This window comes from Chaetura pelagica, unplaced genomic scaffold, assembly GCF_000747805.2.
Source record: "Chaetura pelagica isolate M959 unplaced genomic scaffold, ChaPel_1.0 scaffold17, whole genome shotgun sequence".
Classification (NCBI taxonomy): Eukaryota; Metazoa; Chordata; class Aves; order Apodiformes; family Apodidae; genus Chaetura; species Chaetura pelagica.
The window spans coordinates 4,078,155-4,096,222 of record NW_009970726.1 but is presented as its reverse complement, the minus strand read 5'-3'; the positions used below and the strand labels follow the sequence as shown (position 1 = coordinate 4,096,222).

General features: G+C 36.1%; 1 protein-coding gene across 1 annotated transcript in view; it reads left to right on the top strand.

Moving 5' to 3' along the window:
- Positions 1–265: 265 nt before the first annotated feature.
- ARMC4 (armadillo repeat containing 4) overlaps positions 266–18,068 on the top strand; it is a 79,154-nt gene continuing 61,351 nt past the window's right edge. The window contains exons 1-9 of the mRNA XM_010007034.1: positions 266–514; positions 1,554–1,711; positions 3,043–3,238; positions 3,802–3,908; positions 4,270–4,406; positions 5,388–5,504; positions 8,039–8,156; positions 10,098–10,131; positions 10,250–10,394. Coding sequence (XP_010005336.1) covers positions 291–514; positions 1,554–1,711; positions 3,043–3,238; positions 3,802–3,908; positions 4,270–4,406; positions 5,388–5,504; positions 8,039–8,156; positions 10,098–10,131; positions 10,250–10,394 — 1,236 coding nt within the window. The 5' untranslated portion in view covers positions 266–290. The remainder of the gene's footprint in view (positions 515–1,553; positions 1,712–3,042; positions 3,239–3,801; positions 3,909–4,269; positions 4,407–5,387; positions 5,505–8,038; positions 8,157–10,097; positions 10,132–10,249; positions 10,395–18,068) is intronic.

Below are 18,068 nucleotides of genomic sequence, written 5' to 3'. Positions count from 1 at the left end.
CCTGCTTTCAGCCCCCCGAGTTTCTAATAGCGCCAGGAATTAATTAGGATGGAACTCCCCCCCCACCCCCCCGCTATAACCCGGCGTCCCTATTTCTTTAGCATTTACTTGTTGTCCTCTTCCCCCTTCCCCATTTCAGGGATTTAAATGAGTTAAAAGAATCTAATAATAAGTCTATGTCAAATTACAGCAGCCACAAAATACTGCGTTTGTAATTCGAGAGCTCAGTTCTCTTGTTCTCTGACTCCATTTCCTTGCTAAGGTGTGTGAGTTTGGTACCAGACGAGACGATGGGGGCAGCATTGGCAAGAGCAGCTCAGTGGACTGCTGCTGGTTCTGGAACTGGCACGCTTGAAATCACCCCTTTGAACGAATCTCTTTTGAATCAAATTATTAAGTTTGTGGAGGACTTCAGCGCTAGGCACCCTCGGGAAGCAGCAGTTGTCTTCAGAGAACCCCTCGAGTGGAAAACACAGTTGGACTCCTCGGTGTTTGGAGAGGGGTATGAGATCAAGTAAGTTTTAATTGCAGTGTGTTTTGAAATGTTAAAGTGAACAACAAAAGAAAGCTGTGCTCACTTGGTATAAAGAGAACCTTAGTGTATTTGGGAGGCTGAAATGGATAGGATATTTAATGATACATATTGAACATTCTGAGTCTAAATTTGTAAGGTTTTTGGTGAGTTTGAAACTATTCTGTGTTGGTTGTGATACAGACCTGTTTGGTTAGTGATTTAACCAACTCGCACTGATTCCTAAGACTTTTAACAATGTGTGTCTAACAGTGATTAACCCTGTGACTTCTGTTGGTGTTAAGACGTGGCTCCTTTGTGGTGGGGTAGCCTGGACTGGATGCCAGGTGCTCACCAAAGCCACTCTTTCACTCCTCTCCTTAGCTGGACAGGGGAGGGAAGTATGACAGAAAGCTTGTGGGTTGGTAAAAGGACAAGGAGATCACTCACCTGACCTGTTACCATCACAGGCAAACCAAGCTTGTCTCATGGAAATTCATGTAATTTATTACCAATCTTAAGTCACAGTAGGATAATGAGAGATAAAATGAAATCTTAAAACACTCCTTCCTGCTTCCCAACCTTGACTTTACTCCCAATTTTCTTTGCTTCCTCAACCCCAAGTGGCCCAGGGGCAGGGGAATGGGAGCTGTGGTCAGTTCATCCTGCATTGTCTCTGGTGGCCCTTCCTCCTCACACTATTCACCAGTCCTGACAGCAAACCTGCCTCAGCATGGGCTCCTCTCCACAGTGTCACAGATCCTGCCAGGAGCCTGCTCCAGTGCAGGCTTTTCATGAGATCCCAGACTCTTTTCAGGTGTATCCACTTGCTGATTTGCAGTGAATAAATGGGCACTTTTCTGTTTTACAGTTTAAAGAAAATATATGTGCTTTATTGTGTGGGCATTTTGTTTAGACTTATGTGGGGAAGAAGAAGAACCATTTCCCACAATGTGAAGCTTGAATAACATTCAAGATTCTCCTTTAAAATTTGCTGTTTACTTTATTTCTTTTTAAAAAATATATAATTTAATTTTTCCAGTGAAGCAACTGTTCAGTCTGAAGCCAAAGGTAAAGATGGCCAGCCACTGCTGCTCCTCACCGAATCAACTCTCAGAGTTCGCAGTTTTGACCAGCTGTCCTGTTTGCTACAAATTGCTATGGAAAAAAAGTTAAAGGAAGCACAGGCATGCCTTGAAGGTTTCCTTTCTTCTTTTTTTTTTTTTTTTTTTTTTCTTCTGTTGAAAAACATCTTCCTCTTCAGTTCATTTTTATGAAAAGTGAAGAAAGGCATGCCTCCATTTTAAGTATATGTGAAGGTGTTGATTCATGAAGGTGGCTAAAGATGCTTAATGAAGCTCCTATTTCTTCCTGTGATTTCATAGAAATCAGTAACAGAGAAGTGTGTAATGAAGTTAAAATAAAACTGTTGAGTCTCATATACAAATAGATGCATGCTGAGTAATACCCCAGGTATTGCAACAGAGAGTAGGTTTAAATTTCTGAAAGAGAATGTCTTATTGGAGGGTAATGGCAGTTTTTCCTATGTTTGTAATTCAATCATCTTTTAAAATGTTGCATCCTTTAAAAATAGCCACAGAAAAATTTACATGCTTAAGACATTCTTACCTACACATGATTCACACTGAGCACTTCCAGGTTGTTCTCACAATGGCTTTTAAAATACAGGTATGAGAACTTGTACTGTGCCATATTCAAGTCCTAGATTTTCAAACTGACAGTGGATATCCTCCTCTCTTTAGAGGAAGAAAAGATCAGTAATATTATTTGGTAATATTAATAGAAATTGCATCTGCAATACTAAAATATAAATGCTCATACTGGATCAAACTTCAGATCCACCTAATCCAGGATCCTGTCACTGACTGTGATCAACCATGACTAATAGGGAAGAATAGTGTGGACAGGGTATCATGCAGAGGCACTTACAGATGCATGGGCCTTCATTTGCAGGAACAGAGCAAAATGGTTTTTTATAACCCATTGACATGCAGTTATGTTGCTGTTTACCAAAAAGAACAGCTGGCATAGCTGAGGAAGTAACGGGGCCATTGGGAATGCTGCTAGAAAACTATAAAGATGTTCTTTAACACTAAATCGTATTTCCAAAATTATCAATTTTCACTGAGTTAAGCCCATTGATTTCCTGTTCTGGTCATCAGCCAGGAATATTTTCTGGAAAGGGGGCTGTTTATAAAGTATTGAATATAGTCCTCTTGGTTGAATGAAGCAGTCTTTGCTGTGAAAAAAAATCTTGTTTGTTATAAAAATTTCTTTTTGTTCTTAATGTTTTGATATTTTAAAAAATGCATTTCAGGTTACAACACAGGAATATGAAAAAATACGTTATACAGTAATATTTTATTAATAAAAAGACACATTATTAAAAGTCTCGTTGTAAATTAACATCACCAAAATTATTCAGCAATTGAGATAAAATGCTTGTCTTGTGCAATATTTTTAACAAAGTGTCATATTATATGATTCTATTTCATGTTTACTGTTTACAGCCAACAGAGACCCTATAGTGAAAATTCTTGGCCCTGAATATGGAACTGTTGAAGGAGAAGATACGTCCGTGTTGCATTTACTCGAAAAAGTGAAAAAAGATGATGACCCTGAAACAGAGATGAAAATGAAAATCCTTGTTCTTCTTCATCAGTTTGATACGCAACTGCTTAACAGTGCTTTGAAACAAATTTCACAGTAAGTGCCTTTCAAATAAGGAAGTTAAGCATGTCAGCCTGTGGGGTTTTTTTTATTCTTAAATCAGATTGGATTCAACCCATAACATGTGCTTTTGGTGCAACATAAATAAATTTATTGAAATAACTTTCACTGTTCACTAAGTTCCTGAAAAAACATTTTTTTTCCAAAGATTTTGCTGTAGGTGGATATGCAAGTATGTGCCCTCAAGTGTGGTTTTTTTTTATTGCATATGTTTTGCGTTTTGGTAGCAAATTGAAGTAATTTGTGCAAACAACAAAGTTACAGTTAATTAGTTTCAAGGAAATGTTTATTTCTTCATGGAAGTGTATTAAGTATTACATTGAGCCTGTATCTTAGTTACATCGTATTAGCTGTGGAACTAAAATTTCACTGAACTAGCAGATAAAATTAAGAAAAATAATGGAAGATGACCCATTTCTAGATTTTTATTGCTGCTATTAAGACTCAATGTAAAAGAAAAAATAATGTAATATTCTTTTTTCTTTCTCTGAGTATATCCTTTTGATGGAACTTTTTAAACCGTTTTCTATTAATTTCAGACAAGTAAGACTAAATCCAGCTGCTGTAAATGATGAAGTGAATCTTCTCAAGAATTTCTCTGGAGAAGGAGAAGATACAGTATTGGAATCACTGGAATATACATCAGGTTCAAATCTGATTATATCTTACATTTATATGTGCCCTTACTAAAGTACTTGATTTCCATGTGAAATTTGCTAAGTTAATTTCAATAATAAATTTGAAGTGTTTATTCCTACTTTTAAAGTTAGAAAGTAACACAACAAGTATTTTCAGAACCTGAAAAGTGCTAAGCACAGTTGCAATTCTTGGTCTGATTTGAGCCACGGCTCACAGAGCTTCCCATTATTAATTCCTAACAGTATGAATTCTGAAGAGTAAGGTATTGTTTTCAGAATTTGATTTATACACATTATATTTATCACCAACCATAACTATTTAAAAATACTTTCAAACTGGATAAAAACACTAATGCTAATTGGTTACAGATTACGTATTCTCTAATGGATGCCAAGCGCCTCCCTGGAGACAAGTACATGGAGAAATTTGTTATTTAGTCATCAAACCACATGACACTGATCCTTTGTCCATCACTTGCAGCACAGCAGGAGTGTTTTTAAATGGAGTAAGTAACAAAGAAGTATACAATGGAGTAATAAATATTTTTATGTGCTAAAATAAAAACTCAATCAGGTTTAGGAGAGTGGTGTTGAGGCTGCAAGAGCTGCAGAGCTCATTTATTGATACAGAAGGAGAAGACACAGTTATAAACACGTCCTAGTTTTCCCCTATGCTTTTGAGTGCTTTTTCTATAAGTTTTATTCTAGGAGGGTACTCTGCACTCTTTGTTAGTAGTGTTTGTTTAGTCTTTAAACAGGGCCTAACAGTCCTTCACATTGCTCCTATTTAAAGGTACTGATGTCTCTCTAGTGCCTCATTGCACTTGATCTGGGGTGTAATGACAAGCAGTTATTTCTCCTTTTGGTGTGGTGGAAGCTTTTTAGAAATCACTTATCTCTTGTGCTTTTCATTGTGGTTACTTCTTTCCTTACGGATAGGTTTCATTTAGATGTGATAGTCCTTTGTGTGAATTAAGCAGTAACCAAAGCTCTTACATTCCTTTTGAAGAGGGAATGATGTCCATCAGGCATGACTCCACAAATTGATTTCTGAAGAGTTAAAAAATCAAGGGAAATTTTGACTGGGCACATTTTTAATGGCCGAAGCTCATAAAGCTTAGGCTAGTCATTATTTTCTGATCCTTTTAGACATCTGCCATTGTGCACTGGAAGCTCGTGTTTACTTGGCTGTTTGCTGTAAGCCATAAATTTCTTTGCAGTGGAACTACACACAGTACAATTAACTGATAATAATTACATGCCAAATGCTGTGTAAGATCTTGATTATCTGTTGGGATCCATGGGGATGATTCATGCACCTTTACAAAGCATTATTGAAGTTTCATGGACTCTAGTGAGCATGAGACTTCTGTACCTAACTCATTGCAGTATAACCTCTGTGCCCTTGAGGACTCTTTTATGATGCAGATTCAATTACCTGTGTAAGGCAATACTATTAATTATTTTAAATTTATTCTTTTTTTAAGGGTCGGCTAGAGGGTAAAAATGACATTGACTATGAAAGAAAAAGCGATGTATATAAAGATATTGTGACATTTCTAAGGGAGATATCACCTACATTTGTAGAAAATATGGCTAAGCAGGTATGTATTTATTGATAGTGGGTCTGTATTCTACTTGGTACAAATATATGTTGTACATTGTTGAGAATTGCATTATAAACCTGACTGAACATTTATATTCTTTATCAAAGATAAATCTCTGATTAACTGAAGAATTTCAAAGACTTTGAAATGCATTTATTATTTTTCTTTGGATTTGTTTCAGTTTCTGCTAAATATGTTCCTTTTAGAAATAGCGAGTAATACACTATTTCACATATCATTCTATCATAGTTTAAGATAAGGTTTGATTCAACATGCAAGGTCAACTTCTATTTTGTGTAAAACGTTCTGCTCGTCTTGGTGTTATTCTTTATGGAGCACTGGAAATGTTAAAGCAGGAAAATATGATACCCTTACAGGAGAGGTCAGCTTTTTATGCCAATATTTTTATGTGACAAAAAGCACTTGCATTTTTATCTTCATTCTCTGTAACCCAAATACAAATAGTAGCTGAACTTTTTAACGAGAACTGCCTGATTTAAATGTCAGAGCAGAGAGTTTAGCATCCAAGTTATGCTCCAAAGAGCAAGCATTTTGGTTTTTATGTAGAGCTCTATATTAGCTAGAATCACACAGTGCCACTACAATTTTAGTTGTTTCAACATTCGTGATAAAATCTCTTTTTTCAGATTTCTAGTGTGGTTGTAACACCTTATATCAACAGTAATGAAATAATTTTATACATTGTGCTGTTTTCAAGTGCATTAAGTTCCAAAATGTTTTTTATTTATGTCGAAGGCAAGTATTTTTGTAGTATTATATCTATATATTGGTTTATATTTTATAAATGTGACAATACATGAATGTGTCTGGACATAATTACTGGTTTAATGTATTTCCGAAGTGTTTTGGCTTCACTGGTGTTATGTAAGGTAAAATATGTTTTTACAATTCTAATCCTAAATGTTAATACAGATTATTGTTCATGTTAATAATAGAAATACCTTTCTTGACTGTTTTTCTGTTCTAATAAAGATACTGCAACTATTCAAGAAATGTATACACTTACTAATTAAGAGTAAATAAATAGTATTTATCCTGTTTTCCTTCAGTTGTATAAATTCCTTGTTATTCCCTGACTGTGTAAATAAGTTTATGCTGAATAGTATAAATTACACCATTTTAATGGTTTAGGAATATATCATACTACCTTGCTGAAGAGCTGGTTTAGTACATTCTGCATTCCAAAACTAGAATTGGAACAAGTTAATAAGTAGAGCTGCAGAGGGTTTGTATTTGAGGGAAACTATTCTCTACTCTGGAACTCTGAAAAGCAGAGAAAAGCTGTATTTCCAAGGTTGCCTACATGAAATAAATTATGACTGGAAATAGTTTTGATTTATTTTCTGAGGAGAGGAGAGCTTCAAAAATGTCATGTACACATATTTTGCAAAATCAATTAATTTTTGTAATATCTTCTTATCCTTGTTTAAGGGCAATTGCTGTGAATTGCTGTGTTGGCATATAGTGCTGTAGGAAACATACTTTTAAACATTTGCTTAGCTGGTCAAGCTACAGCATCAGTTCCCCTGTGATTTGTCTAGTTTATCATGTGTTAGTCTAGAGCACATTTTCAGAATAAGATAATTAGCATGAATTAGTTTCTGGCTAGACAGTTGGGTCAGCAAGCTTGGACCAGCTGATTCACAACAGGCAAGAGTCAAAAACAGACCATACTGTGACAGTCTCCTCAAAAGTTCCTTAAATCAGATACATAGAGGAATGTCTTCACCTTTCTGGCAGTGACAGCTGCAACAATAATAATAAGTAATGATCGTATGCTGCCTTTCCTGTAAAAATTGAATATGTTCCAACAGAGAATAAGAGTTGACAAGAGTCCTTTCTGTTCTGGGTATTTTTGATCAGCCATGGCAGTAGAAACAGACAGCTGAAGGATTGGTAGGTGCCACTCAGCTCCATTCTTGGATGTGACTTTAAAAAAAAATGTTTTGTCCTGAGAAACAGAAGATGAAAAAACTGAAATGGAATGTGTTTATATTAATTCTAAACTATACCAAATTAGATTACTTAGAACTGAAGTCTAGCAGTTTATCATAGTCTATTTTCAGTTTCTTGTTCGTTATTTTTTGTGGCAATCTTTTAAAATCCTTTATGCAGGGAAGTAGTTTTTATGTAAATGACACATTGAAAACAGAGTCTGTGACTTTGCAATTCTAGATTTTAAAATTCTTGGAATTAGGTTAAAAAAAAGTGCTTATGTCACAAGTTATTTAAAAGACTAGAAACTGAACAACACCCAGTATTCAAGCCTGTCCAGGAAGTTCCAAATTTAGCTAGTTCCTTTATTTAAAAAACTTCAACTTGTACGTGGTAACAGCTACTTTCCATTCATTCTTTTAAAGGCAATCTGATTTTATGCTTATAATTTAGTTCTACATTTAATACATAAAATCTTTAAGCACAGAATCCTGCTATTGTGCATATAACTTATTGTAATAATATGCATTATTCACATAGCAATATGACTGACAAATCACATCTTATTTTATTAGGAATATAATTTTTTTAAAGAGCCAACATACGAGAAGAGTTACCAGCCTGTGGAAGGAGCTGATGCTAAGGACTCTGGCCAATCCAAGAGCCTTCATGATTTTAAAGAAGATAATGAAAGTGAGAAAGTGAAAAGTTCTGCAGAAGGGAAAACCACTGAAAAGAAGAAATTGGAACCATCTACGAAATGGAAGAATGTTGGGATTTCAACTTCCCATAGATAAGTAGTTATCTTTATAATTGAAATTTCCTGTGAGTCTGTGTAGACTGTGCTTATGATTGAACTGCATGTTATAGGTTTGCATTATTATCTGAAGTTAGCAGCAAGAAAACAAAAATTCCTACATGTTAATTTATAACAAGGGAGTAAGACTTCCAAAGAGATTTCTCCATTTTCTTGTGTCATGTAACAACTTTGATGATGTTTTGTAATTTGCACAGCAAGGCAGGGAAATATCTTGCAGCCATGTGCAGTACTGATCCTCTAAGACTGTGATATTGTAATATTTTTTGGTGCAAAATGCCCTTTAAAGTAAGACAGAGTAGACAATCTATTCTAAACCCCACTTTTAGAGATTCAGGATGGAAAATCAGCATGACTCTTTATTTATACTATCAATTTTTAATTATTTCATGTTATATAAGCCTCTTGTCTAGCTCTGCTTAGCAACAGTCTTTACTAATGAGATTATCTCAAAGTTTGGACACCCAAAAATAGAGAATCCATATATTGGACATGGTTGGAATTCTGTTCAGATTTCATGTGTCCTGATTTTGTCTTAGCGAAGGAAGAAAAGTATCTGAAGGAAAGGCAGTGTCTTCTCAAGTCCGCCAATTTGACACGCTGCAAGAAACTTTTTATGAGATTTTGGATGTCACCTACTTTTATCAGTTTAAAAAATGTGATTTTCTAGGGACAAAAGCTTATCTTTTCCCACAGTCATTGTTAGAACCTAGGTGTAGTGAAATTTGTTGTAATAATGAGTAGTATTCTTGGTTATTGTTGTTACGATGATAGTAAGACCAGCCCATGCGTGAAAAAAAACTATGTTTTCACAACATTGTAAATTAGGGACAAAAAAGTACCAGAGATTGTGCCCAGCTAGGCCTAGGAGTCTTCTTGGAATATGAGGAAAGCAAGATACATTGTATTCAGCATGATCAAAGCTATGGAACATCTCAGTGTGCGGAAGAACAAGGCAGAATACGACTCTTCTGTCTGGAAAAACGGATGACTGGGGGACGATAAGACATATAAAAAATAGTGACTGAATATGGTAAATAGGGAACAGATAGTAATTGTCCATTTTACTACAAGAGTAAAGGGCATCAAATGAAAATGAGCCAGAGAGACCAGTTCAGAACGAAGGGAGCAAATTCCTCATGCAACACATGGCTAAGCTCTCAAATTCCTTGCCACAGGATGGTAGAGGGCATTTGTTTACATGAGTTCAAGAAGCAATCAGGCACATTCATGGAAGAAAAATCCATTCAAAACTGTAAATGAAGGGATGATCAGAAGTTTCCTAAATCACAATTTGCTAAAGAATGTTCTGGAAGAAACAATTTCTGTGTTCTTTATTGTTATTCTACTGTTATTGGTCATAGTTGGAGATTGTAGCCTAGGATAAATGGACTTGTGATCTCTCTGCATGTATTAATTCTTTGTTCTTATATCACATACAGGTCAGGATTATAAGTTTTTTCTAATATTCCACTATTTTATTAAAGCAAAATTATTCAGTTAAGACACAGCATCCTTTCTTTTTTATCAAGTTCATTGTGTAGGTCCATAAGGTTGTATGTACTGACATAACGTGTCCAACCATAGCTTTTTGGTTCTATATCTATATATAATTTATTTTTTTAAAAATAAACCCAGATCTTTTAGAGTCAAGGCCGCAAGAAAAACTATTGAAAAAGAAGGGAGAATTAGTACTGCGTCTCGTAAAACCAAAACTAAAGCCATTTCATCTGAACCTGTTGGAATACGACGGTCTTCAAAATGGTATGTGTTACTTCTATTTTTTTCCTTCATTTAAAAATTATTTGTATTTTCAGTATCAACAGTCATTGTCACCATGGTTAGTATTTGGTAACGTGAATTATATTTTCTCTAATTCTGTTATTACAGTGTATTCAAACCTATTTATAATGTGCTTGTTCATATTAATTTATAGCTGTTAAAAATGGGTGATTCTGTTTTTTTTTAGTACAACACCAGGCAAGTTTGAAGATGTTGTTGAAAGTTCCTCAGAGACTGAGGAAGATGAAGAACAGCCTGTATATCATCAGGAAGGAAGCTCTGATTTGCCACCAGAATACTGGGGAATTCAGAAACTTGCAAAGTATTTAAAGGTAAGTAAGAAGCCTTGAAAAATTTTATTAAAAGAACCCCAAACTATTCTTTACCTTCTACATCTGAGGACACCAGACGAGCTCCTGATGCTTTGCACCTTCCATTTGTTTTAGAATAGCCAGGCTATGTAATATGTTCAAATCCTGGAACTATGGACTTTCCTATCACACACCCATTTCTCTTGCATTTTTTTATCTGCTATTTTTGGCTTATTTATAACCTTAGATTAAACCATCTGTTCAGTGTTATTTAAAACTTAAGACGGTATCATTTCTTTATTAATTATTGAGTTTCTGTTTTGCTTTTTGGGTGAAACTTTCCAAGATATTTCTTTATGTGGATAATAACTTTCAAGAGTTTTTATTAAAACTGAATACTTGCCTAAAGTCTTTCATCAACTATGATTAATGCATGACTGAAGTAATTCTAACGTGGTCTTGTGTTTGGATAGATGCTCTTACTGGACAAAAAAATGTATGATAAACAGGCATCCTCTAAAGCAAAAAAAAAAAAAAGTTTTTTACACAGACTTGTTGAAAAACTTTTGGAACCTATAAATATAGATGTTTAGAATTCTGAGTATGTCTGAAACACATTAAAAAAACCCCAACAACCCTCTACTATTCTGGAAAAGTCGAAAACTAACTGTGTTTTTCCCTCAGGAGAAATTCCTTTACAAGTTTGTACTGGAATTTATGTACTGTAAGTTACTATTAAAAGTGCTGGTTTATTTGGTTTCTTGAGTACAGCTACAGAGTATACACATCGATTGATAAAATGATGGTGCTGGCATTTGGTGCAGCAGAAACACTTGTAAGTATTAAGTAAATCTTTGGCTCCTTCCAGTCCTTCAACCATTGTAGAAGAGTGACTCAGTCTTTTAGACAGTTTTCAGTTCATTCACACTGCTTGTTCTCAGTACAGGTGTGTGGGACCTGTGCTAGTGTTTGTAGTGAAAGAGACACAGAAAAGCATGGATACAAGTCTCCAATCTGTGCCTTAGCTTTGCTAGGTTGGACTTACATATTCTTGTCATTGTGGCTATGCTAAAATAACACTTTGCCAGTGTAATCTGGTGTAACATTCAGCATGTGACTTGCTCAGCCTATCTGCTAATTCTGAACACACAATATATACATTTTATATGATACAGTTATTTCTATTTGCATGTAATTACTGTTCAAGGCATTGTTTTGAAAACTTTCAGTCTACTAATAGCTTGCTTCTGTCTGTTGTATGGACAAGCTCTTTGTATTTTACTGAGAGCTCTGAGAAATACCCATGCTCCTTTTTAGTGAAGATCCAAGGTCTTCCAGGAGAGGAGACTGGAAATTTTTTATGGTTGACAAACTCCCATTTCATTGGCCCATCTATGGGCCACCCTTTTTACAGACAAGGCTCTTGTCTCTAGATTCAATAATTCCAAAACTCCCTTTCCTCTCTAGATCCTTCATATAGCCATGTTTAGATTCTACTATTGGACTTGATTCAACACTGAAACATATCTACACTTGCATGAAACCATTCTGAACAAAGAGTGAGAATGGCAAACAGGAAAATATATTTTTCATGCTGCTTGGTTTTAGAAATTAGTGTATTTTGTTCCAGTAGTCAACAAGCAAAGTTACTTAATGACTTAGAGCTATAAAAAGAAAGGGGAGCATTTTTAAATCAAATTATGAGTACCTATTAAGAAGCGTTTACAATACAAAATTCCATAATATGAAAAAGTTTTGTTATGAAAGTTCAAATGTATAATTGTTTAGATATTTATGCATACTCGAGTCTCCCAGTAGTTCTCTAAATTAGATAAAAATTAAACAACATACTTGAAGATATACTTAAAATAGTTCTCTGTTGATTCTTAGCTACGTAAAGCAAGAAATCCCTAGTGTCAGATAAAGCTGAAAAGAGATGCCTCAGTGCCATACCACAGACAGTGGTTGAAATATTTTATTGATGGAGTGCTACTTCAGCTTGCACATGGAATTCATTTTAATTCAAGTATAAATACTGCACTTCTGGCCAGACTTAGAAGATTTTTTGGCATTCTAGTTGTTCATGTAGGCAACTGTTCATGACACATGCAACATAAGAAAAAATAAATTTAAGGCTGGGATATTTAAATATCTACAAGCATATTTATATAGAAGCACAAATTTTTGAGGGTTTGGTGTGTCTTCAAAAGTTGTATACATTGTTTGCACATCTTAAAAATTTAATACAATTCCTTAAATGATAGATGTTTGAGATGCCAAGTTAGAAAATACAATAATTTATAGGTCCAACCATTTTTAAAATGTCTGTTAAAATAAATGTGAGTCACAATTCAGCAAGACAATTTGCAAACACAAAGTTTCCAGAAAATCTGAAAGATGCCTGGTTTTTGTACCAGTGTTAGATTGTCACGAAAACTTAAAAAGATGGTTGCTTCCTGTATAAACAAAGTTGCCAGTTCCTGGGGATTGTGCCTATAGGCTATACCTCTTCATGGAGAGAAAATTCCAGTGCAGGGGAAATTCCCTTCCGACTTTTTGCCCTTCCCGATTCCCCCTCCTTTCTGAGAAAGAGCAGCCATGTTGGAATTGCTCCACTGGGAAGCAGCTGCTTTTGTGGTCTGGCTCCTTGTCCTTCCTTCCCAGGGCTGTAAAACAGAAGATAGAGCGTGTGTGCTCTTGCCATGTCTCTCCACCCACTTAAGAATGGGCAGCAAAGAGATCAGTGAGCTTGGTGATGGCATCTTTTAGGGCTAGAGCAGATAAAATTGGAATGAAGTGCTCTGTTGATGTTTGTGGAAGTGAAATTCACTCAGGAAAGCCTGTTTCAAATTCCACATCATTTATTGAAGTAGTGCTTCTGAAGTATTAGATTTCTAGAGGAAGGACTACATTTTACATATGAAAAAAAAATAAGGAATAGGGTGAAGAGGTCACATTTTTAATGATCTTTTTACTAGAAATGGAGAACATTAGGTAGAAAAGCAGAATCTTCTTTGCAGCAGAGCTGTAGGTGTTTGTTGGAAAAAAGAAAAAGGGGAAAAAAAAAAAAGGTGAGAGCTGGGCACAATACTTTGTGCTGCCTGCTGTTGAGCACTGATTATTGCCAGTTTAAAGATAAAATTGAGATGTTGAGAGGTGAATTGGGGCTGGTGCCTGTGCCAGGAATAACTCCAATCTCCAGATTAAGTCTTTAATCCCTTAAGCCCTTGAGCCCTTGAGCTGCTAGGTTTTGGTTCCCTGTAAGGGTGTGATTTAAATGTACACCTATGCCAGGGTGAGCTCTGGATAAAGTTCTGCAGGACCATGTCAGTTACAGAATTCTTCCTGCAGTTTCTTACCTCAAAAGTCATTGTAGTTTTGGCTATCTTTCAAGGGTACACTAGTGAAACTGGTCAAATCTCACACTTCATGTAAAGCATCCAGTAATTTAATTTCTGTTTTGAATTACTCCAGTTTGAACAACCTCATTCCCAGAACAGCACTGTGTTTCTTTTCTACTTTGGAAACTTAGGTAGACAAACCTGTGGTCTCTCCCCATCTGCTTGCATCTTGTGCCAGGTCCAGGAGCTGGGGAAAGACAATGGTGCTGCATAGGAGCTAGGGAGGATGTGTCCTGGGTATGGCCTTGAACACCAGCTCCCAGGTGCCCACATGCCTGGGTGCTGTGTAGCAGAGGATGGCTGGGAAGGGAGGAAGTCTGTCACGACTCAGGGAAATCTGATTCCCTAGACAGGGAAAAGGTTGAAAGAACTGCAAGATACACTGGGTGTATTCAAGTCTGCACCACAGCTGCATTTTGGCAAGACCTTTGGAAGACTGCTGTGTTAAAGCAACATTTCTGTAGCTGTCAGGAGGTTCCTCTATATTGGCCCTATTTGATATAAAGATGGCAAACAGACCAGGGAGGCAGCAATGTAGCACAGTATTCCTTCTGGTCTATGCCTCTTCCCTTCTTTCTCTCCAACTCCCTCTAAAAGGCCTCATTTATTTCTAAGCAATTGGGTCAAGGAAATGAAAGCCTTCAGAGATCAAAGCTGTGGGTCTGGTTCTCAGAGTGCCTTTGTTGCAGTGAGCATTGGCTCAGCCAGACATACTGCCCATGACTTCTGCTTCCCCTTTGCTGTGCAAGCAGAGCTGAGCAAGAAGGATGTAGTGTAGCTGCTGCACTGCAGGCAGAGTTTATTTCCTCTTCTCAGGAAGCACGAATTTATCAATGTGGGAAATGTAACTGTGTGTTTGCTTGCAGGAAGAAATAGTGGATCCCCAGCCAAGCTCTTTGAACATGAAGGGCACTACCATTCTTGGGGAAGAAAGGCACAGGTTAGAAATGCAGAAAGTCAAATAGTGAAATGATGCTGGGAGGCTCTTCCAGATGCAGGATCTGAAATGAGAGGTTCATGTAGATAATTTTTGATAAAGTGTGGCATAATTTTATTCCACAGAAAAAGACAGGGAGACATCTAGAGGTTGGAATTTAGAGGCTTGGAGCAAACCGGGGTGCAGGAAATCCATGTATGCATTAAAAGTAGGAATGTAGACAGGGAAGGTCCAAACTATTACAGAAACAGATTTCAGAACATTTGAGTACCAAATCATATATGGTACTTGCCTGTGGGTGTCTGTGTGTGGGAGGGAGTTTGTGGTAATCATAGATAAAGTCTAAAATATCTGGTGTTTTTGGATATTCCTGAGCCGTGTACTGCACAGAGGTCTGCAAATACAAGTTCTGAGGAACTAACTCGTTATTTCTTTATTCTGCTTCTGTTTTCCCGTGAAAAGTTACTGGTGGGTAGAACTTTACAGCTGTAATCAGATCCTTGGATGATTAACAAAGAAGTTACTAATTTGATCAGATACATAACCAATTTAGATATTGTTTTGTGTGCAAAATTATCAAAGAAATTTATCTGTAATCTTAAAATCTGACCCTAGGTGTGGCATACGTGCAAATACTAGAATCTTATATCAGGAGTAGAAGTATCTAATCTCTGTGGGAAATATATGGAACCTTATATTATTTTTTCCACACTCTGTGGATAAGACTTAACTGTTTTTTTTTTTATAATATCATGTTAGCAAGACTTGCATGAGATTATATTTTAGCTATAGAAGTGCATATAAAATACTTTTGTATATAAAATAATTTTGCCACTGTGTTACACATTTTTTCAGAACTGAGTAACTTTGCAGATAATTTATCTGACCTTGCAAGTAGAATATCTAATAATAAATCTTCTCCCTAATGAAAGTGCATGGTGGGGTAATATGAAGGAGGTTATTCAACTGAATTGAAAGATGAAGATGAAAAATATATGTTGCTGTCGTTGGCTAAGTGGTAGACTTATTTTTCAGAAAATACCAAATGCATGAGACATAATCATGTGCCACCTGCTAGTATTTCTAGGCACATGTTTGGCCAGCCTGTCAGCCTTCATATCACTCTCTTCTCCACTGTTCATGAACATATCTTGTCACTGTCTTCCAGTATTAGTCAAGGTTACTTTTTTAAATTTCAGTAAAGAATGTGATTAGTGAAGAAAAAAAAAAGGAAATAAAAATAAGGGAAAACTGCATTTTGGAGTTAAGATATGTATTTTTAACGACCTAGCCAGTGCTGATCATGAAATCTTTTATGATAAATTTACTGGGTAGGAAATACTGGCAAGTGGTGGACTCTCAAATTATTATAATTGGCACTTGCATAACTCTCTCCTCAAAATACTGTACAAACAATCATTCTTCATCACAAGAGACACATAAAATTTGTAACAGCCAGTTGATTTTTTACCATTAACAGCAATTCAGATGAATTTCTCTGTAGTGGAAGTTTAATTAATGTTCTGAGGATCACTCATTCCTAATAGTTTCATAGCTGACGAGATGAAAGACAAGGTAGGTATTTTTTAAAAAGTAAAAAAAAAGTAGAATTCAACCAAAAAAATAGAGAGAAAAGGTGGTATGTGAAAAATTAAGGGCTGGGGAAAAAAAATGTAAAATAACTGATGTTTGATTTTCCTCTTTCTGAAGAATTGTATTGTTTTGTAAAAGCAGGTAATTAAATTAATGATCCAGTGTTTTGACACTATAACTATTGTACCACTAAAATAATTGTAAATTGCCACATTTTTCTCAATCTGGCTTAAGGCTTTATAATAATGAAGAGGATGGTAATGAAGTTGTTGGCTTTCCTAAAGAGAACATGGTTGTGTCTGAAAGCTACCAAGAGTTTTAAGAAATGAGAACAGCATTATTAATTGGTTTTAAGTGTTCCACATTGAATCCAAGCTCAATTTAATCACAGCTTACTATACGTACAGTTATTTCAGAAACGTGCCTGTCCTTCTGTCATGTTTTCATCTGTATTTGTTTTTCCCTGTGCTTTCTGCTAGCTCAGATTTTGAAGTTTGTTTTATTTCTCTGGAGAACATTTGTCTCAGTTTTCAAAAACTATTGGTAGAATTTTGTTTTTCCTGCAAAATCTTTTTTGGCTGGTTTCAAGTGACACGGTCTTTTCTGTTTGCTTGGTGCTTATGAAGCTTCAACAGCATGCTAGCTCTCCAGGAGTCCATGCAGGCACAGGTCCTTCCTAGTTCAATCTCATTAAATTTTCTTCACAGATTCACTTCCATTGGATTCCCATGAGTTGGATCCATAAAAATAAAATAGCTGTAATAACATTAAGGCTTTTTTTCCTCCTTGTGAGCCAAGTGCTAGGCAAAATCAAAATTGCTTCGGTAAGTCTGGCACTGTCACACACAAGGTCAGTAGTACATCTGTATAATGGGCAGCATCTTCAAGTCTGCAGTCAAGATTTACAAGTATCAGTGCTAAATTAAGAAATAATAGTGCTTTTTGTGCTGTGATTTTTCTAAAAAAATTAAATCCTAGACTTTTCCTTTCTCATTTCTTTCTCATTTCTTGCTAATTTCTGCATGTTCTTTAAAATAAAATTTTAAAAATGGTTTCTTTTCCTCAGATAAAGTGGCCAAAGGCAGGGAGGGGGTAGTATTCTTGTTCTAATGCCAAGACATTAAAGGCAGTACCTAGATCAGGATTCATCTCTAGCTCTAAATGTAAACAAGAGTAGGTGTTTGTAGCTGAGCTGGGCATTCGAAGCTACCTTTATGATATGGAAATGGAAATAATAGGCACTTCAAGGACGTGATTCATCTGATATTTTAAGCATCTAATTCAGAGTGAGATGGATCATATTTTCAACTTCATTGTTGACTTTATCTTAACAGGAATATTGGGTGGCTGTAGATGACTTGGTCTTAATTATCAGGAATGTAGGATGGCTGTAGATGAGCAAATTCAGACAGATCACTCCTGTCCCCACAGTCCCATGCATATGGATGGATGCAGGGACACCAGTGGATGTAGTCTACCTTGACCTTAGCAAGGTTTTTGATACAGTCTCCCATAACATCCTTGTGAGCAAGCTCAGAATATGTGGGATAAAAGAATGGATAGTGAGATGGATTAAGAACTGGCTACACAGTAGAACCCAAACAGTGGTGGTCAATGGTGCAGAGTCCAGGTGGATACCTGTAGCTAGTGGAGTCCCTCAGGGATCAGTGCTGAGTCCAGTCCTGTTCAACATCTTTATCAGTGACCTTGGTGATGGGACAGAGTGTCTTCTCAGCAAGTTTGCTGATGACACGAAGCTGGAAA